General features: G+C 33.5%; 2 protein-coding genes across 4 annotated transcripts in view; one reads left to right on the top strand and one right to left on the bottom strand.

Annotated features, from left to right (window-relative positions):
• LOC105340291 (uncharacterized) overlaps positions 1-5,951 on the top strand; it is a 754,579-nt gene extending 748,628 nt beyond the window's left edge. The window contains exon 12 of the mRNA XM_066069388.1: positions 4,291-5,951. Within this exon, the coding sequence (XP_065925460.1) occupies positions 4,291-5,807 (1,517 nt within the window). The 3' untranslated portion in view covers positions 5,808-5,951. The remainder of the gene's footprint in view (positions 1-4,290) is intronic.
• A 3,047-nt stretch (positions 5,952-8,998) lies between these two features.
• On the bottom strand, positions 8,999-13,321 carry LOC105331511 (retinol dehydrogenase 16). Of its 3 annotated transcripts, none has more exons than XM_066069401.1 (3): positions 12,981-13,321; positions 10,667-10,902; positions 8,999-9,289 (listed from the first exon to the last, which is right to left on the bottom strand). In XM_066069401.1, exons 1-3 carry the CDS (start codon positions 12,986-12,988, stop codon positions 9,018-9,020), a joined length of 516 nt encoding a protein of 171 aa, XP_065925473.1. In that variant the 5' UTR covers positions 12,989-13,321; the 3' UTR covers positions 8,999-9,017. The 3 variants fall into 3 exon arrangements, with proteins under 3 accessions (XP_065925473.1, XP_065925471.1, XP_065925472.1); XM_066069399.1 differs by having other exon boundaries at positions 9,001-9,289; positions 10,574-10,902; positions 12,981-13,306; XM_066069400.1 differs by having other exon boundaries at positions 9,001-9,289; positions 10,574-10,902; positions 12,957-13,306.
• Positions 13,322-17,708: the final 4,387 nt, after the last annotated feature.

The following is a 17,708-nucleotide window of genomic DNA, read 5'->3' on the forward strand; positions in this document are numbered from 1 at the left end:
TTTCAATGAAAATGTGTCTTTAAGTTAAACTTTACATGAAGTTAAAAGAGGCAGTGTGTAATACACATTCTCTAAATAAATAGATCCGTTGTGTTTAAAGTCGTGTTTAATTTGATTTAAAGTGTAAACAATAAGTATTATTTTTCCTTTTGAACTTTGTTGTTATCTGACTTTTATATATTTTCTTTCCTGATTCACATTCTATTAAAATTTGTTTATTTTTGCATTCTAAAAAAAGACATTGTATCCACGCCTAGATCCCTGTTTTAAGGTTTGTATGAAACACTGGAACAAAATGTGATTGCTCTGACTTTTGAAAGGACTATATATGGTTTGAGCCTAATACGGCCCCTTAAAAATACGACATCATAAAATTTACCTTTTTTCCCGCCAATATCGTTTTCACAGGATGAATGACCATCTTTAAGTTCTCCTTTAAGATAGTTTAAGTTCTCCTTAAAGATAGCTTAAATACGATCTTTAAGCCACCTTTAAGCTATATGTGTTGCTTAAAGATGACTTAAAGAAAGCGTAAAGTTGGCTTAAAGGCAGCTTAAAGACTATCTTTAAGCCACCTTTAAGCCACATTTAAGGACAACTTATAGGTCCTTAAGGTCCAAACTTCTTTAATCCACTTTTAAGCTACCTTTAAGCTACCTTTTAGCCACCTTTAAGCCATTAACACATATTTTAATTCAACATTTTGACAATATGATAATAATAGAAAAGGTATTAAAAACGGTTTTTGTTCTAGAAAATAAAATGAAAATAATAATCCAACGCCCAAGACGAGGATCGAACACGGTACCCTTCGTTTGCCAGCATCACCTCACTTCCTCTGCGCCACGGCAACTATATCAGTGGATATTGAATTAATGTATTCAATGTGTATTTTTTACTTGAAAGATATTGACTTCCATTCAAATTGTAACAATCAATCATATCTTTTTTTATAAATTACATGCATGCATATATTTAGAATGAAATACGGAAATATTGGTCTTCAGTGAAAAAAAAAATATTATACCTTAATGAAAACCGTTAGGCTTACTTAGTAAATAAATTCAAACTGAGTAGATAAACGTTCATCTAATTCATAGCTAAATGAAATGCAAGGAAGAAGATGAAAAAATGCATTGAAACTATTAGGCCTTATTGTATGATGTACCTGGCCGGGTATATATACATATACATATATTTAAACAATTAACCCCTATTTATGATCACCGGTACAGGCATTAATTAGCCTCTACATTTACTCTTACATACATGTATCTTTATATTGTAGACGTAACATTTTTGAAACCCAGAGCTAGGAAATAATACTTTGAAAATGAATTACAAATGTAAATAAACTTTTATTCACTAGACTTATCGTATACACGTACATACTAAGATTTCAACGCCTTTAGAAACCCGGACTTGCACCTGGGCACACGACACAACTGTTGTGTATATCTTGTGTATTCTGTATTAGTTTCAGGGGTTTTCTTAAGTTGGACAAACAAATCGTCCATCGGAGCGTTGTTGATGATAGCGATATGTGTTTAATGGAGCGACAATTAAAACCGCCTGGAACACCCCCCCCCCTCCCTTCTTTTGAAATTATATCATCACTCAGATCACCCCCTCCCCTCCCTATAAAAGAGCTTTTGCATTTAATATATGTTTTTATTGTTCAGTTTGATCAAAATTGACTTAAAGGGAACTTAAAGATGGTTTAAAGACAACTTAAAGGGAGCGTAAATGCCACTTAAAGATGCTTAAAGGTAGCTTAAAGATGGCTTAAAGGTGACTTAAAGAAGTTTGGACATTAAGGACCTATAAGCTCAGCTTAAAGGTGGCTTAAAGATTGTATATCCTTTAAGCCGCCTTTACGCCACCTTTAAGCTACCTTTAAGGACTTGCTTAAAGATTGTTTTTCGCCCTGTGATTTTTAGTATAAAAACGGCTTGTTATCAAACAGTTTTTCTTTTAGAAACCATTAAGCAATTGCTTGAAAAAATATTCTTATCAAAAATGTATCTCTCCAGTGACACAATGACAAAAAATTCGTTCTTGTTCAAAGTATCATTCTATATTTCCCATTTTAAAAAATCAGAAAAATGTCAATTTTGACTGACTTTGATACAATCATGAAAATAGCGTCAGTTGTGACGTCATATACTGCCAGTGAGTGCATATAAATAAAAAAAAATAGACAAAGAACATATTTTATGGCGACTCTTCTAAAAAATAAACATAACAAATTAATGTACATGAAACTCTTTAAAAATGGCGTATTATTGGGGCCAAATTTGAATAACATCATACATGTATATAGTTCTAAAATAAGTATTTGATACGATAACAATGCCAATCATATATGTACCATGACAGTTAAGACGTGCTCCAATGTAATAGAAAGAAAGAAACAAAAAAGACCATTGACCAGACGTGCTCCAATGTAATAGAAAGAAAGAAACAAAAAAGACCATTGACCATAACTAAACTGTACCGTCTTGCTTACCCTTAATGGACAAAGGTTCACTGTAGAGTGGGTAACCAGCAGTTCTACATATTTCAGTTTCACGTAAAATGCAGACGAACCAGGTAATTTTCCAAAGCATCGGTGACTTCAGATCAAATCTCGTGTTAACATTAATGGCTTGATCCAGTGAGAGATACAAGTAAATAGTTAATAAGTAGTAAAGGGAGAATGTCTATACAAACGAATAAGGGTCTTAGAGTATACAATTTGTGACAACAAGTTTTATAAAAATGGCATGTGGTGATAACGAGCAATGCTCAAACTTAACAATTTTAAGGAAAAATACAAATCAGGAGCACAGCAAACACGGACATCTACAAAATTTAGAGGTAGAAAAAGGTGCCATGAAGGAGTAAGTCTTCTCTGCTGACCGGTCACACCCGGCGTGTGCTCTTTGTGGTAATCGGGAAAACGGGGAAATTCGTAGACAATTCGGTGATTAATAATGGCCTAACAATAAGTACGAAAAAAGTCAGTCAGCGCTCAATTACAAAAAAAAACAAATGCACAATCCATGGGAGAAATATTTTTTGGAAAAGAAAATACATTCTGTTTTTAATCTACTAGTCGATAATCCAATCTTAATAAGTTGATCAATAAAAAGTTATATTTACATTCTACTGTGTTTTTCCATTAAATTCTGTGATCTTTAAATGCCTCTAAATGCAACAAGTAGTCAAAGGTCAACTTGACGAGTTTTATTATGACGTCACAAACGTTGAACGCTGTAAACTGCAACGTCACAAGCGAAAATCAAAGTTCACGCTTGTGACTTTTATTGTGGCTCTTCCATTAGTATTAACTTACCCTTAGGATAAGGATAAGGATAAGGAAATTTAAGGTATGAATCACATTTGCAGACAAGGCAAGAAGTTAAAAAATGTAAATATAAGCATTAAATCATGATTTTTTGAAGTATTCAATATCATAACTGCAGCGGTGTGTGCATACAAATTTTCATAACGGGCTAACGCGCGTTACTCAGTTTGTATGCACACACCGCTGCAGTTATGAGAGTGTATACTTCAAAAAATCATGATTCAGTGCTGTAACAAAACCAAGAAAATAAATCTTTTAATGTAACATTTTCTTTTAATTAACCAAACACAGATAATAAAATTGACAAAAGCTTAATTTGGCTAATAACACACTTTGGACACATACAATAATACAACTATAATGAATATTTTTCACATCTAGGTTGAAATATAGTAGAAATGGCTTTATAGTTTCAATAACAGAAAAAATCTTAAACGTTGAGGTAAATATATATATATATATATAACTGGGTGTGAAATGCATAGCGTTGATGCATTGCTGAGACAAAGCATCGGGTTGAACTAAACTTTCAATATACCTCCGCAGAATTGCACAAACTATCCGATCACGGTTTTTTGATGTCGTTAATACACACTTATCCTATGTCATTCATCAAGACCGTAAAAGTATTTACTGACCGATATCAGCAAGCCTAAATTGTTCTTATTATAAACCTTAATCTTTAATTTTTCAAAATCGTCACAAAACATTAGACATTCATATTGCATGGGCATTGGTTTTGCTGTTGTGACTTTAAAGCTGTAATTTTTTTCGTCAGATTATATTATATTTCTTAATTAAATTACGGCTTTTAAATATCTAATTTAATCATAATCCCCGATTTTGTACGAAAGGGTTAAACAATTAAATATTATGATATGATATTGATGCTCTTGTCAAATGCCTAACAAAATGTAGTGGAGAATACCTTTATCTTTCAGAATCGCCAGTTGATCGAGCTATATTTATGCAGTGGCAGGATGACAACAGACAATTTGTTTCAACACGAGCTTGTAAAGAAGTAGAAAAGCTCATAAAAAGTCAGAACCTGGTGGTTGTGACTGGTAACTCGGGGTCAGGGAAGTCCGCCATTATACATCATATAGCGTTGTGTTTTAGGAGTCAAGGATGGAAGGTGAAACCCGTATATAACGTGAAAGAAATCGCTGATACATATTCCTCAGTAGATGGATCACAAAGCAGACTCCTTTTTGTATTCAATGATCCTATTGGCAACGAATCTTTCGACGAAATAGCCTATAATTCATGGAAGGAACACGATGAAAGGTTAAAAGCTTTTTTAAAAAATAGCAAGATGTTGCTCTCAAGTAGAAAATATATTCTGCTTGATGATAGGGTTAAAGGAATGTTAAACGATAAATCATGCAGCATTGATCTTAGTGATGACAAACATAAACTGAATAATGAAGAAAAAAAAAACATTCTAAGGAGTTACTCATCAAACAGTGGTCTTTTAAAAGATGATATAAATGGAATTTTGATGACTGAGGAGTATTTTCCGTTATTATGCAAACTTTATTTTAGCGACAAAAATAACCAGACAATTGGACCGCGATTTTTTAAAGAACCTTTTAACGTATGTCAGGAACAAATAAGAAATTTCAGAAAGGACTGCAAAGAAAATTACTGTGCTCTAGTTCTTCTTGTTCTGTGTAACAATCAGCTTTGTGTTGAGGATATACATAAAGACGATCGCTTAAGAGAAAAATTTGAACTTGCTTTGAAATTATGTGAAATGAAGACAAACACAGCACCTCATACTATTGGTGACACTCTTAAAAATCTGGAGGGATTTTTTGTAAAGAAAATTGGCGATACTTACCATTTTTATCACGATTATGTAATGGAAGTTACCACCTATGTGTTTGGAACAGACTATCCGACAGAAACAATTCAGTATGCCGATATTGGTTTCCTTAGACGACGTGTAAACTTAAAAAGCAGTGATGACAATAGAAAAGAAGAAGTTGATAAATTTACCATATATTTAAATGATAAATATGTTAGCGATCTAGCGGATAGACTTTTTGATGATATATTTGGAGATCGTCTGTTGGATGTTGTTCTCAATCCATGTGTGAGGAATGAGAAGGTGGCTACATGTTTCATACAAAAATTAAAAGATAGCCCCGAAAAACTGCACAACTTACTTGGCAAAAAACAGCTTCAGGAAAAGTTTAGAAAGGAAGAAGAAAATCAAGAATTAAAACAATCATTTTGTTCCAAACTTGAGTTTCTGTATAAAGAAGATAAAGTGCAAATTCTTAGTGCTATCATAGTATTTTGTCATACAAATGTATCAAAACATTGTTTAGAAACTTTACAGCGAATGCAAAATTCTCTTAAATATACTTCTTTTTTTCTGCGGTATGTTGCAATGGTTCGATGGATTTGTTCAATGTCTTTCCAAAAGAACAAATTAAATGGTTTTTGGTGAAAACGTGGGGGAAATACTATCCTATTCACATTGCTTCCCTGTTTCATAATTATGAAATATTGCGGGAGCTGATACAGGTGAAAAATAACGTGAATTTGAGAACAGCATTTGGATATACTCCCTTGGTGTTGGCAGTTTTCAATACGGACACAAGCGAACAAAAACATACAAAAACTAAAAATCAGCCAATTAATATCACTGTTGAACTTTTGCTGACTCATGGAGCTGACATTAATTTATGTGATCCACATTTTGGGAGTGCTCTCCATATAGCAAGTGGTAGAGGAAACAACCACACTGTAGAACTTTTATTAGATAAAGGAGCAGATATCAATTCCTGCAACAAAAACAAAGAAACTCCTCTACATAAAGCCAGTGAATGGGGAAGTGAAAGCACTGTACAGCTTTTACTAGATAAAGGAGCAAATATTAATTCATGTGACACAAACAAAGAAACTCCTCTACATAAAGCCAGTAGTACAGGATATAAAGGCACTGTACAATTTTTACTAGAAAAAGGAGCAGATATTAATTCATGTGACACAAACAAAGAAACTCCTCTACATAAAGCAAGTATACTGCGAAGTGACAGCACTTTAAAACTTTTATTAGATAAAGGAGCAGATATTTATTTAAGTGATATAAACAATGAAACTCCTTTACATAAAGCCAGTGAATGAGGACGTAAAGGCACTGTTCAACTTTTATTAGACAAAGGAGCTGATATTAATTCATGTGACACAAACAAAGAAACTCCTCTACATAAAGCCAGTGAATGGGGACGTGAAAGCACTGTACAGCTTTTATTAGATAAAGGAGCAGATATTAATTCATATGACAACTACAAAGAAACCCCTTTACAAAAAGCCATTAGAACGGGACATGAAAGCACTGTACAACTTTTATTAGACAAAGGAGCAGATATTAATTCTTGTGACACAAACAAAGAAACTCCTCTATATGAAGCCAGTGAATGCTGACATGGAAGCATTATTCAACTTTTATTAGATAAAGGAGCAGATATTAACTTTTGTGACAGTAAGAAAAAAACTCCTTTACATATCGCCGGGTATTGGGAGAGTGATACATGTAACACTATGCAACATTTAATAAGTAAAGGAGCCGACGTAAGTTAACGTGATAACGACGGAAAAACTCTTTTCCTTAGATCAAGAACAAAAAGAAAATACATATTACCAAATTATTGTTATTAAGTAAAGCAGCAAACCTTAAGTCATGTATTGATAAAAACAAAAACAAATTATTTTACATATAGCCAGTGGAGAAGAACACAAAAGCACTGACAGCTTTTATTTGGTAAAGGAGTCAACATTTATTGATGTATTAAGGAAGGATAAGCTTCACTTTATAAAGCCAGCGAAAAGGAACGTGATAGTATTGTGAAGTTTTAATAAGTCAAAACGCAGACATTAATTTATGTGATCAATACAAAAAACTTCTCTACATAAAGACAGTAACCAGAAACCGGAAACAATTGCTTTTTTCAATTTTTACTGAGTAAGGTAGCAAACGTAAATTTAAGTAATTTATTCCAAGAAACTAATTTGCATAAAGTCAAACAAAAAAGCATGGAGGCACTGTGCTATTTTTACAAAGTTATTCAGCAGACATCAATCAATATGATCCATTTTATCCAACATTATAAAGCTATATTTCTCCAGTTGTTTTTGACCAAAGCTTACAAATATATTAAAAAATCATTGATCGCTATAAGTAATGGAAATTAATTGATTTACACAATCAAAATTTTAATGAACACCGTTACAGAATGACTTGTGTGTCGGGAATATTAAATCATTAAATCAAACGCGGACAGTGTCTGAGTAAACATTAACTTGTATATAATTTAGTTTTTATTAATACCGCTTTTTATGAATTACTTTTGCAAGAGTAACATTTGTTACAGTTTATAACCAACTGTACAGCGTATTTCATTGTACTCACTATTTTAGTATTCTGATAGATTTCAAATTTAGTTGTATTACAATTGCACTCACTATTTAAATACTATGATGAATTTTAAATTGTGTTGTATTTCAAATGTACGGACATTTTTGGACTATTGCCCGCTTGATGCCAAGAATGTTTAGGAAATTGACATTGCACAAATAGACTCTCTGCTATTGCCGAGCTAATAAATTTTGGTGAGTTTTTAATACCCTTCCTGGATTTTTGTTCTTAAGCCAAAACAAATGTTGACTGCGTTTTGGGGAAGCATTTCAAAGTAATTGACCTGGGATATGAGCAACATATCATTTGTTATTCGGTTATTTCAGTACATCTGAAATCGGACAAACATAAATTAGCTAACGTGTAGCAGTATGTAAATTTTATCATTGAACCGTCAGACCGGTCAGCATCAAATTAGACCATTCTAATTATTGTTTTTTGTTGATATGAAATAAACTATATAGAATACATATGCTTAATTTACTCGTCTCTATAAGTAAGGAGGTCTGGATAGTAAACAAACTAACATCTGATATTCCTTCAATATTTTTATTAGTATATATGCTTTGATTATCATTAAGCAAAATATTTTGATTTTTGAATTTCAATATAGACAAAGCTCTTCTTCTTGACTTCTGACAAGACCAGGCATTTTGACGTCTTCGAGAAAGACTGATTCTGATTGGACCATCAGGAATATTAACCAATGAAACTGAATTTAACATTAGCTATCACAGTGGCCGGTCTGGTCAGAAGTTGATGTGGCTGCAGAATAAAAGTTCAGTTTGGAGAGTATTTAAGGAATTTTATCGGAATTTAAGGATGTAAGTAGCATACATTTGATGTGAGATTTTAAAAGATTAGTGCGAATGTTTCTCGACTTGTTGCAATGCTACTGTTGTCGTAGGCAAAATCCCATCGTGAGCCATGGACCGGTAAATGTCCGAGTAAAAATTAACTTGCGACTTCGAGAGAATAATGACGTATATCTCCGCTATTTTAAGACCCATCAACTTGAAATATTCGGCATGACTGTATCTCAGACATTACTTTTCTAAAAATCACATGCATATTGCGAGTGTTTTAAAAATTAATTGATTTATTAGGCTTTTGAAGTGAGCTGGTAGTTTTTTTTATCTGGGTCAGAGTTCGACCCCTTTCTTTATTTATGGTACATTGAAATTAATGTTAAAACGGGCTTGGCCCCTGTGGTATAAATAAAACATTCAGCAAAATATTTCATGCACTGTACCTAAGGCAGTCCGAATAGGCCTCTGCTGCGTATTTAGAGGCACAATATGGCGTCGGGGCCAAGGTTATTCTCCCACAGATACTAGTCATGTTGACGACACGCCCCTTTTCCTTCCTGATGAGAGGTAGGCAGGCGTTGGTCATGTCAATCATTCCGTACAGATTGACTGACATAACGACCTCGTAGTCCCGACGAGTGAGCCAGTCGACAGGCCCCACACTGCCCGCTATACCGGCATTGTTGACTAGAGCCCAGATTCCTATACCAAAGACAACAATGATAATCATATCAAATCAGTTCTATACAGGGTCATAACGATATGCTATTGAAATTTTGTAGTCTTTATATTTATTTTAATTAAAATAAGGTCAACTCTTCCCTATTAAAATCAGCAATAGTGATGAAGTATACGTAAAGCCTAACTCTGAGTATGGCAACTCTGTGAGATATCTGACAAGAAGTATTTCTTTAAAGAGATAATCGGCTGGTAATACTAATAATTGTTATCATGAACTGGTTTTATGTAATGTAAAAGTACAACATGCATTTTTCGGAATAGCAAGCAAAGAATAAACTTTACGTTTTATAATATTAGGTAAGTATACTTCCAAATGAAATTTTCTCGATTTATAAAACTATTTGTCTCATTAAAGATTTACATGAAGCTGTTAATACATAAACAAAACCAAAGTAGTGCGAGGCGTAATGTGTGCACTATTCTACTACAGTTATTGCCGAGATCAAAGAGATGCCGCGGACATTATTCTCCAATATGTACCACGAACGTCATCAGTAAATTATCAGATGAGATATACCTATTTTTCTCGCACTGATCATGAAAGTACAACTTCAAACCGTAAAAAGTTTTAAAACTATGTCAATTTTACGTGTTAGTTCCAGTCAAAACGATGTGTATTGCCTCGATCAAATGTTTATTTTTAAGAGATCAATGCGGCTGTTCCTAAGACCTCCCCAGCACATTTTCATTGCGCGTTTTTACATAAAATATATAACGTGTAGTAGTAATAATCGTATTAAATTGCCCTTAAAATATTAGGAATATAACTCAAAGATGTTTTATAAATAAGTGAAGAGTAATAAAAATCCAAAGAAAAAATTTGTCGTCTGCATGTGATTCCTTTGATCGATTTACATGTAACTATTACTAACAAAACCGTTGGGGTTACACGGAACAGCCGTCAAAATGACCTAGATCGTCTCTCTATAGGAGAAACGATCTGTAGAAATACTGGGCTGTTTGTAGAATAGAAATAAAGTTCTTGTTATCGTGAATGTTGCAGGATAACCTCCTCGGTCTCAAAATGTTGTTCGAAATATTTAACGCCTCGGCTTTTATATTTCTAAACAACATTTCTCGACCTCGGAGGTTATTCTGCAACATTCACGATAACTCGTACTTTATTTCTTAAATAGTAATGTTTGCCGGATGCCTCATATGGGCCGAACGCCGATCACAAAAATCTGGTAATCAAAGTAGGAAAACCATATGAAATAAAAAAAAAAAGTGAATTGCAGTGGTCACCTGTGTCATCTGGGAGTTGTGCCTTTATACAGCGGAGGGCCTTCTTAATTGAGTCAGGGTCAGACACATCCAGTGGAAAAGTCTTTAGTTTACGTGAGCACGATTTCTTCAACTCCTCCTCGCCATTGTTTGTTAAACATCCGGCAAAAACAGAGAGCCCTCTGGCATCCAGCTCCTTAGCTAGCATGTGTCCAAAGCCCGTGTCACATCCGGTTATGACCACGTGACGTCCCTCATAATAAGGAAGCGGAAGTTGACGAAGACGTCGTCTCAGGCCAAAGAACAGAACACAGATCAGAAGGACAACCACAGCTACTGCAATCATGTTGCTGAAATACGGCCAAAAATATGGAAGGTTAATGAATAAAGGTTCTATTCAACTTGATTTGTAAGATCATAGAAACCTCGAATATCTCTCGAACATGAAAATGCTGATAATTAAACGTAATTAGAAAAATCTACTAGCAAGTCAATGTTTGGTTATTTCTCTAATTGTAATAGCATATGTTGATGGAATTTTGAATGCATGTATCATTACATGCATCTATTAAACAATTCTCAACGATCTGATCACAAACTAAACTAAATCAATAAAATTAGTAGGACAATATTACCTCTCCAAGAGGCAATCGGTATTGCCGCCCGCTAAAGCATGGATATTAATGAACGAGTGACCCTCTGTGGATATTTTGTCAAGCCATATTTTGACACGACCATGGATCTGGATTTTTTTTAAAGATTAAAAATGATTCTAATTGTATTTCTTTGAGAGGTATGTGTACAGTGGTATAACAACGATTGTTGACAAGCCAATCGTGTTAAATACATGTAGTTCGTGTACCGTGTGTAATCGTTCGTGTAACGTGCGAGATCGTGCGTGTATCAGAAAAATTGGTTTGCGTTTTTGACCGTGCGTGATCAAGCATGATCGTGTGGGGTTTTTCGGTTTTTGGTTTTTTTTTCGTTTTGTAACTTTTTATAGAATACCAGGATTTATTCTTAAACAACGACGATTGGATTTTAAACAAGTACCAATGTGACTTAAAAACTTTTTATAGAAGAATATTGACAATTGTTTACATTCATGTATCATGTCAGAGCTAATGTTGAAAAAAATTTTCTCTTTTTGTCGTTAAATATCATTTATTCCTTTGATCGGTCGAGTTAGATTTGAATGATTTTGTTATCAGTCTATAACAAGCATCCATCGTACCTTGACACATATTAGCGTGAAGTAAGAGACACGTTGAATGAAAGCTGTCAAGCTTTTAAACGAGTGATCCTATGTAGATATTACTTTGAACTACACAACCATGACACGACAATGGAATTGTTTTTTTTTTTACATAATAAATAAATGATTTTAAATGTATTTCTTTGAGAGGTATGTACACATATATTCGAAGCGCTTACCTAGAACAGAGTTTAATAGATTTTAATTGATGAATGCATAATGCAGGTTGTCCTAAAATACTTTTAATCAAAAGTTTAAAATTAGATGTCAATATATAGTGTTTTGTGTTATAATTTTTTTTTAATCTAGACCGAATATTAGAAGAAGACAACTGTAAAATTTTTTTTAACATATTCTGTCTGCCATTAGATTTCTGGTAGACTTTTTTTTAGTTTAATACAGTGTGGTGCAATATTTCTCTGACTCGTTGAATAATCTTACAATAATTAGCATATACTTAGCTAAATTACATACCACAGTATAATGTACTCTAATATTACGTAGTAGTACAAGCGGTACTGAAGTATCGGTATGTTACATCAACATGCCTCAAAATTGCGGGTTGGAATTATTTATACACAATGAGCGCCACATCCACACATATTAACACGATTAAGATTTTTTTTTTCGGAAATTGAATAGTCATGGTTCTTTTTAACATCAAAGACATTATTTCAGCAGTGATCAAGGATTTAGAGCGTAAAGAGAAATTAGAACGAGAGGAAAATTTAGAACGTAAAGAGTGCACACTGTAGCAGGCGTTCTGTAATTAGGTGATCGTTTTGTACCGACTCAAACCGACTGCTAACGCTGCTACTGGTTCTGTCTTTGTTTATGAGCAAAAGTAAAAACTGTCAATAATTGGCAATGTTTACATTTAAAAACAAATGCCGCAGTAAGAATTGAGCTAAACATATCAAACGAGTGCGTGCTTTATCAAACAAAACTATTTTTCGGCAAGTGAGGGTCCTTAATAATAGATCCACATATGTAATTAAATTTACATTAAAACAATATCGCAATGATCGAATCTCTTTACTAGATAACATGTTATGCCTCGTTCGATTAAAATACAACGTAATTGTACAAACTTCTCACGCCCCCTTTGCGTTAAATCAACAATCGACCTATTGTATTTACTGTACGTACCTCGCTAATTACTACAGCCTATACCTGTCCATATGCTGTCCCAGCTATCGTGTATTCATGTTATGCGTTCACTGGTTCCGTGAAACTATCCAGGTATTGCTTGGGGGTAGATCGGGACAGCGCGCAAGTCACAGCACGGGACACAGGGGTCTTATCATTATGTAACAGTAGATTGGCGGATCGTAGCGAATGTAAACAAACATAGAGAATGTCTGTACTCAATGCGCGCGCTGAAGTAAGGAATTTGAACTTTTTAAAGGCTCTCTTCTGCGGTTGTAGAAAATGTTCAAGTATAGCCCATTGTACTTATGTACAATTGTTAGCACTTTAAATCCTTCAGACGCGGAAGTTGTAATGAAGAAAACATGCTAAACAACTCTCGTACAGACGAATCCCGATCCTAGCTAATCATAACGAGAAAACCCTTGGATAGAGATATTGGATCGTTTATCTGTCTATCACGTTTTTAAAGATTCAACCTGTTAAATTGATATGTTTAAAGTATTGTAGATACGTCACAAAAGATTAATACATCTATAATTGTTTGAAGCTTGATTTCTCACATGCCCCTACTACAAAGAAAAATAAGGCTTGCGCTTATAAATAATGTAGGAAAGGGGGAAGGCAGATGCTTTGCGTTATTTTTATTTTTTTGTAGGTTAATAACACTGAGAATTCTCTCTCTTAAAAAAAAAACAAGACAAATGTTTTATCGCGAAATACCAGACAAAAAAATTCTACATGCATTTAATTATTTGTACATATTAACAAAATAAACCAATTTTATGTAAAGAGTTATCGTTCGTCCCCCGTTGAATGCGATACTGAAATTCTTTCAATGCTTTAATTTTATTCCTTAGAAGAGCAAAAAACAAAATATATGAGAAAGGAAATTTTTAAAAACTTTTCAAATGGATAAAGTTGTTTCGAAGATTTATACTTGAGAGTAAAAGATTCAGCAATCATAATATCACGTAGAATGTTGTACAATAATAATACCTTTTTTTCGGTTGCCTGTTTATCTTATTCCCACCACTTATATTTATATTTATGACAATAATTATTGGAAATAGGCAAAAATCCTACGGTATCTCTATGATGTGTTAGCATGTATTGCGTTAAAAATGTACTGAAAACGTACACATAACTGGTGTAAGAAATAAAGCCACTTTTTCTTTTTTGTATGGAAGTGTTTGAACATTTACACGTGATTATGTATACTAGATTTCTGTTCTGATGTTCAACCAACGAATATATTGTAATATTCTTTTCATGATATTTTATTTAATTGACTTTTTTTTCATTACCTCATAAAATGTGTTTCCAACTTTGATTTTTGACACATTTTCCTATTTTGTTCCTTGTACTTACATTTCATTTCACACCTCTCATTTCTGCAGTGTATGCAAGAGAGGGATTAACATAAGCCCCATGGCTTGTTTCCCGATCTTACAATTGTAACTATCATCATGTTAATGTATTTGAATCTATAATGAATAAATATTGTTTAAACTAAGACATACTTGTCCAATCCTACAATTTAGGTTTTCTTAATGGGATGTTTTTCTAACACTTACGTGTATCGTATAGCGCCAATTTTAACGTTTGCCTATATATGTATCTAGCGTGTATTTTTACAGATCTTCTCTACATAGTGGCGTCGGAAGCAAATTGAAAATGGGGGGGGGGGCTAGACTAATCCTCAGAAATCTTGAAAAAAAAAAATTAAATTCCAAAATCATGAAAATCCTAATCCGGGGGGGGGGGGGGGATACCTATGGTTCCAAATAAGAAAAATTCTTACCTACCAAAAATTGTCCTCCAAATTCCTGAAATTTCGATCCTAAGTATACCTTTGACTCCAACATCTCAATATTTCCATCCTTTCAAGGTACATTTAGGAACAATTATCTTTCCTGCGAAAAAAAAGTTGGGGGTGGGGGGTGGGGGTGGGGGGGGGGGGGCTGAACTATGATGCTATATGCCTAATGGTTAGGTCAAACTATGCAAAAATAGTGAGGGGGGTGCTATAAGCCCCCCCCCCCCCCGTTCCGACGCCTATGCTACACCATGTAATTATGTTCTAATTCGAACCATGTCTGGCATTCCAACACCATTAGGTATTTTGGAGGGAAAACCACTTGCATTTTAGGATTAGACATACATAATTATAAGTCATTTCACCTAAATGAATAGTTTAGAACTGAACAAAGTATACTATTTTTTTTTAATTGAGATCAAGTACAAATTGTTTAATAGAATGATTTAATGTTGTATACATTTGACAATTTGAACATAATTTCAATCAAAACGTACCATATTTTATAATTGCATTTTAACTTCAAGCAGAATGCACTTAAAATTATATGACACATTATTTATTCAGATTCCAACATTTCGGTTTGGAATGCCATACGAAATATACCTTAAAAGGACCTTTAAATTTCTAGAGTTCCTCACTTGTCTAAAATATAAGACATCTTATAGGTCCTCTGTAAAATAGTTTGCGCATCACTAGAATGCACAAGTGTTTCATAGAGCAACACTTAATTGTTTGTTCATCTAAACAAATGTCTGTTGATAAGAAATCCACACCTTCATCATCGCGTGAATGTGTGCACTTATATATGTAAAAGTTTGTTAACATATATATATATATATATATATATATATATATATATATATATATATATATATATATACTCGAGAATCAGGGTCAATGTCGACGCTCGATATACATAGCATCAATGTCGACACTTAGGAAAATTGAGTTTATAAGCGATTTCTAGTTGTAATTTGACAAGGATGGACTTTGATAAGATTGGTTTGCCGTAATTTAGACATATCTCATCGTTTTATAAAATAAAATCTAAGAAAACAAGAGATCTCAAAATCGTGTCGACTTTCGCAATATATACGCGTCGACATTATGTTTTTCTGCAGAATGTCAACACGAAAAAATGTATATGTGTTTGAAAGGGGAATTACTGTTCACGTCTTATTTCGTGTTTTGAAAAGAAAAATAGTTTTAACATACATGGAGATTTTTTTTATCAAAACGCTACACATATTCAGTGTTTTCTTTTTATGTCGTCAACTGCATTTAGTTTTTGAGCGGAATTTGCAAATCTTTCAATAAATTGATGTATTATCACAGTTTTTCTAAAAATAGACAAAGAGTTGTCCCGCATGACAGTGATGCGGAAAGTCCCGTCTACTTTCGTTTTTCAACTTACTGGCGTATATTTACATTATGAATTCTTTATTCCTCGCGGCATTTCTTGTTTCTAGATTGTAATTTTCGTTTGAAAGAAAAAAGAAATAGTTTTATAATTGTATCCACCGGTGTATACTAATTCTTGAACTCTTTTTTAGGGAAAATACATACATACTGCGAAAGTCGACTCGATTCTTACATCTCATGTTTTCGTAAAGTTTACTATATAAAACATTTAGATATGTTTTGGATAAGGCATATAAACATCATCTAAGTCATTTCTTATTAAATTACAACGGGAAAACGCTTATAAATTCAATTTTCCTACGTGTCGACATTAATGCTATGTATATCGAGTGTCGACATTTTATATATATACTCTCCCCCCTAAAACCAATTTTCCCATAAATGTAACCCTTTTTGGAGAAAACAAGATTTTTAAAAAATAGCGTTTGTTTATATCTATATATACATCTGTTCCTCGCTCCGGAAAGAATAAGTACAAGCCAAATATTTATAATAAAATATTGTCACATTAAATGCATGTATATACTATTTCAAAACTTATAGTATTAGGGCGTTTTCTCTTGTTATTCGCACCGTATGAAAAAGTACAAGCCTAATGTTCTTATCCATTAAATCCCACACAATGTTTAAATAAATTCTTTAATTTACCACACCTAAAATATTCCAAGCCCCATTCCAATAAAACCCTTTTCCCGAGAATTCTTCTCTTTGTTGAGAATGTAAGGTTGTTGGAATAAACAGCGTGTGTCCCCACCCCCTTCCGGTAAGAGTACTTATCTGGTCGCGTCTTATTCTTTTTGAGAGCGTCTTCATATATTTACATGTTTTGTTATGTCTTAATTATAAGTTAAAATACATATGGATGCAGATATATCATGACATGACATGCAACACATCTTATATACCGTCGATGCCTTGTTCAAAAAATTGCGATTACGAATTAATTTGCAAAAATTTAAGGCTGTTCACTTTCGAAAAAAGATATCAAAATTAAGTAACTTTAACTTTCATCTAGGGGAAATAATCTGAACTACAATGCATCATACAAATATTTAGGGATGATTTTTCAACGAAAATACGTGATTTTAAAGTGATTTGAAAGTGAGTGCCCTGGGATCCGTCTTCTAAAAAATCAACGCAATTAAATCGGTTCGATTTCGAACCTTCGAAAAATTATTTAATAATTTTGTTATATCCGTCCTTTATTAGCATTGGGGTAGGGGATACAAGAAGCATCATTGTATTGAAATTGTACAAAATCGAGCCCTCCAATATTTTCTCGGTGTTCATCGGATTACTCCGTTGCTAGGTAAAGCGGGTGGTAAAGTTCTAAAATCCGCCACGAAATGAACATTTTGCGTCTGTTGAATCGACTAGTATGTATGGAAAATGAACGCATTACCAAGTTGGCGCGGTGCGCAAAACAATTCTTCTCACTGGAGCTCTCAAGTTAAAAATATCCTGGAATCTCTAAACATGGGAAGTACTTATACCAATTTTATACCTTG

This window comes from Magallana gigas, chromosome 8 (genome assembly GCF_963853765.1).
Source record: "Magallana gigas chromosome 8, xbMagGiga1.1, whole genome shotgun sequence".
Classification (NCBI taxonomy): Eukaryota; Metazoa; Mollusca; class Bivalvia; order Ostreida; family Ostreidae; genus Magallana; species Magallana gigas.

What these genes read in the sequence shown, in the direction of transcription:
- LOC105331511 (XM_066069399.1), bottom strand. An exon ending in ACAACTCCCAGATGACACAG is followed by an intron (nt 9,290 to 10,573) that starts GTGACCACTGCA and finishes TCTTTGGTATAG; the next exon opens with GAATCTGGGCTCTAGTCAAC.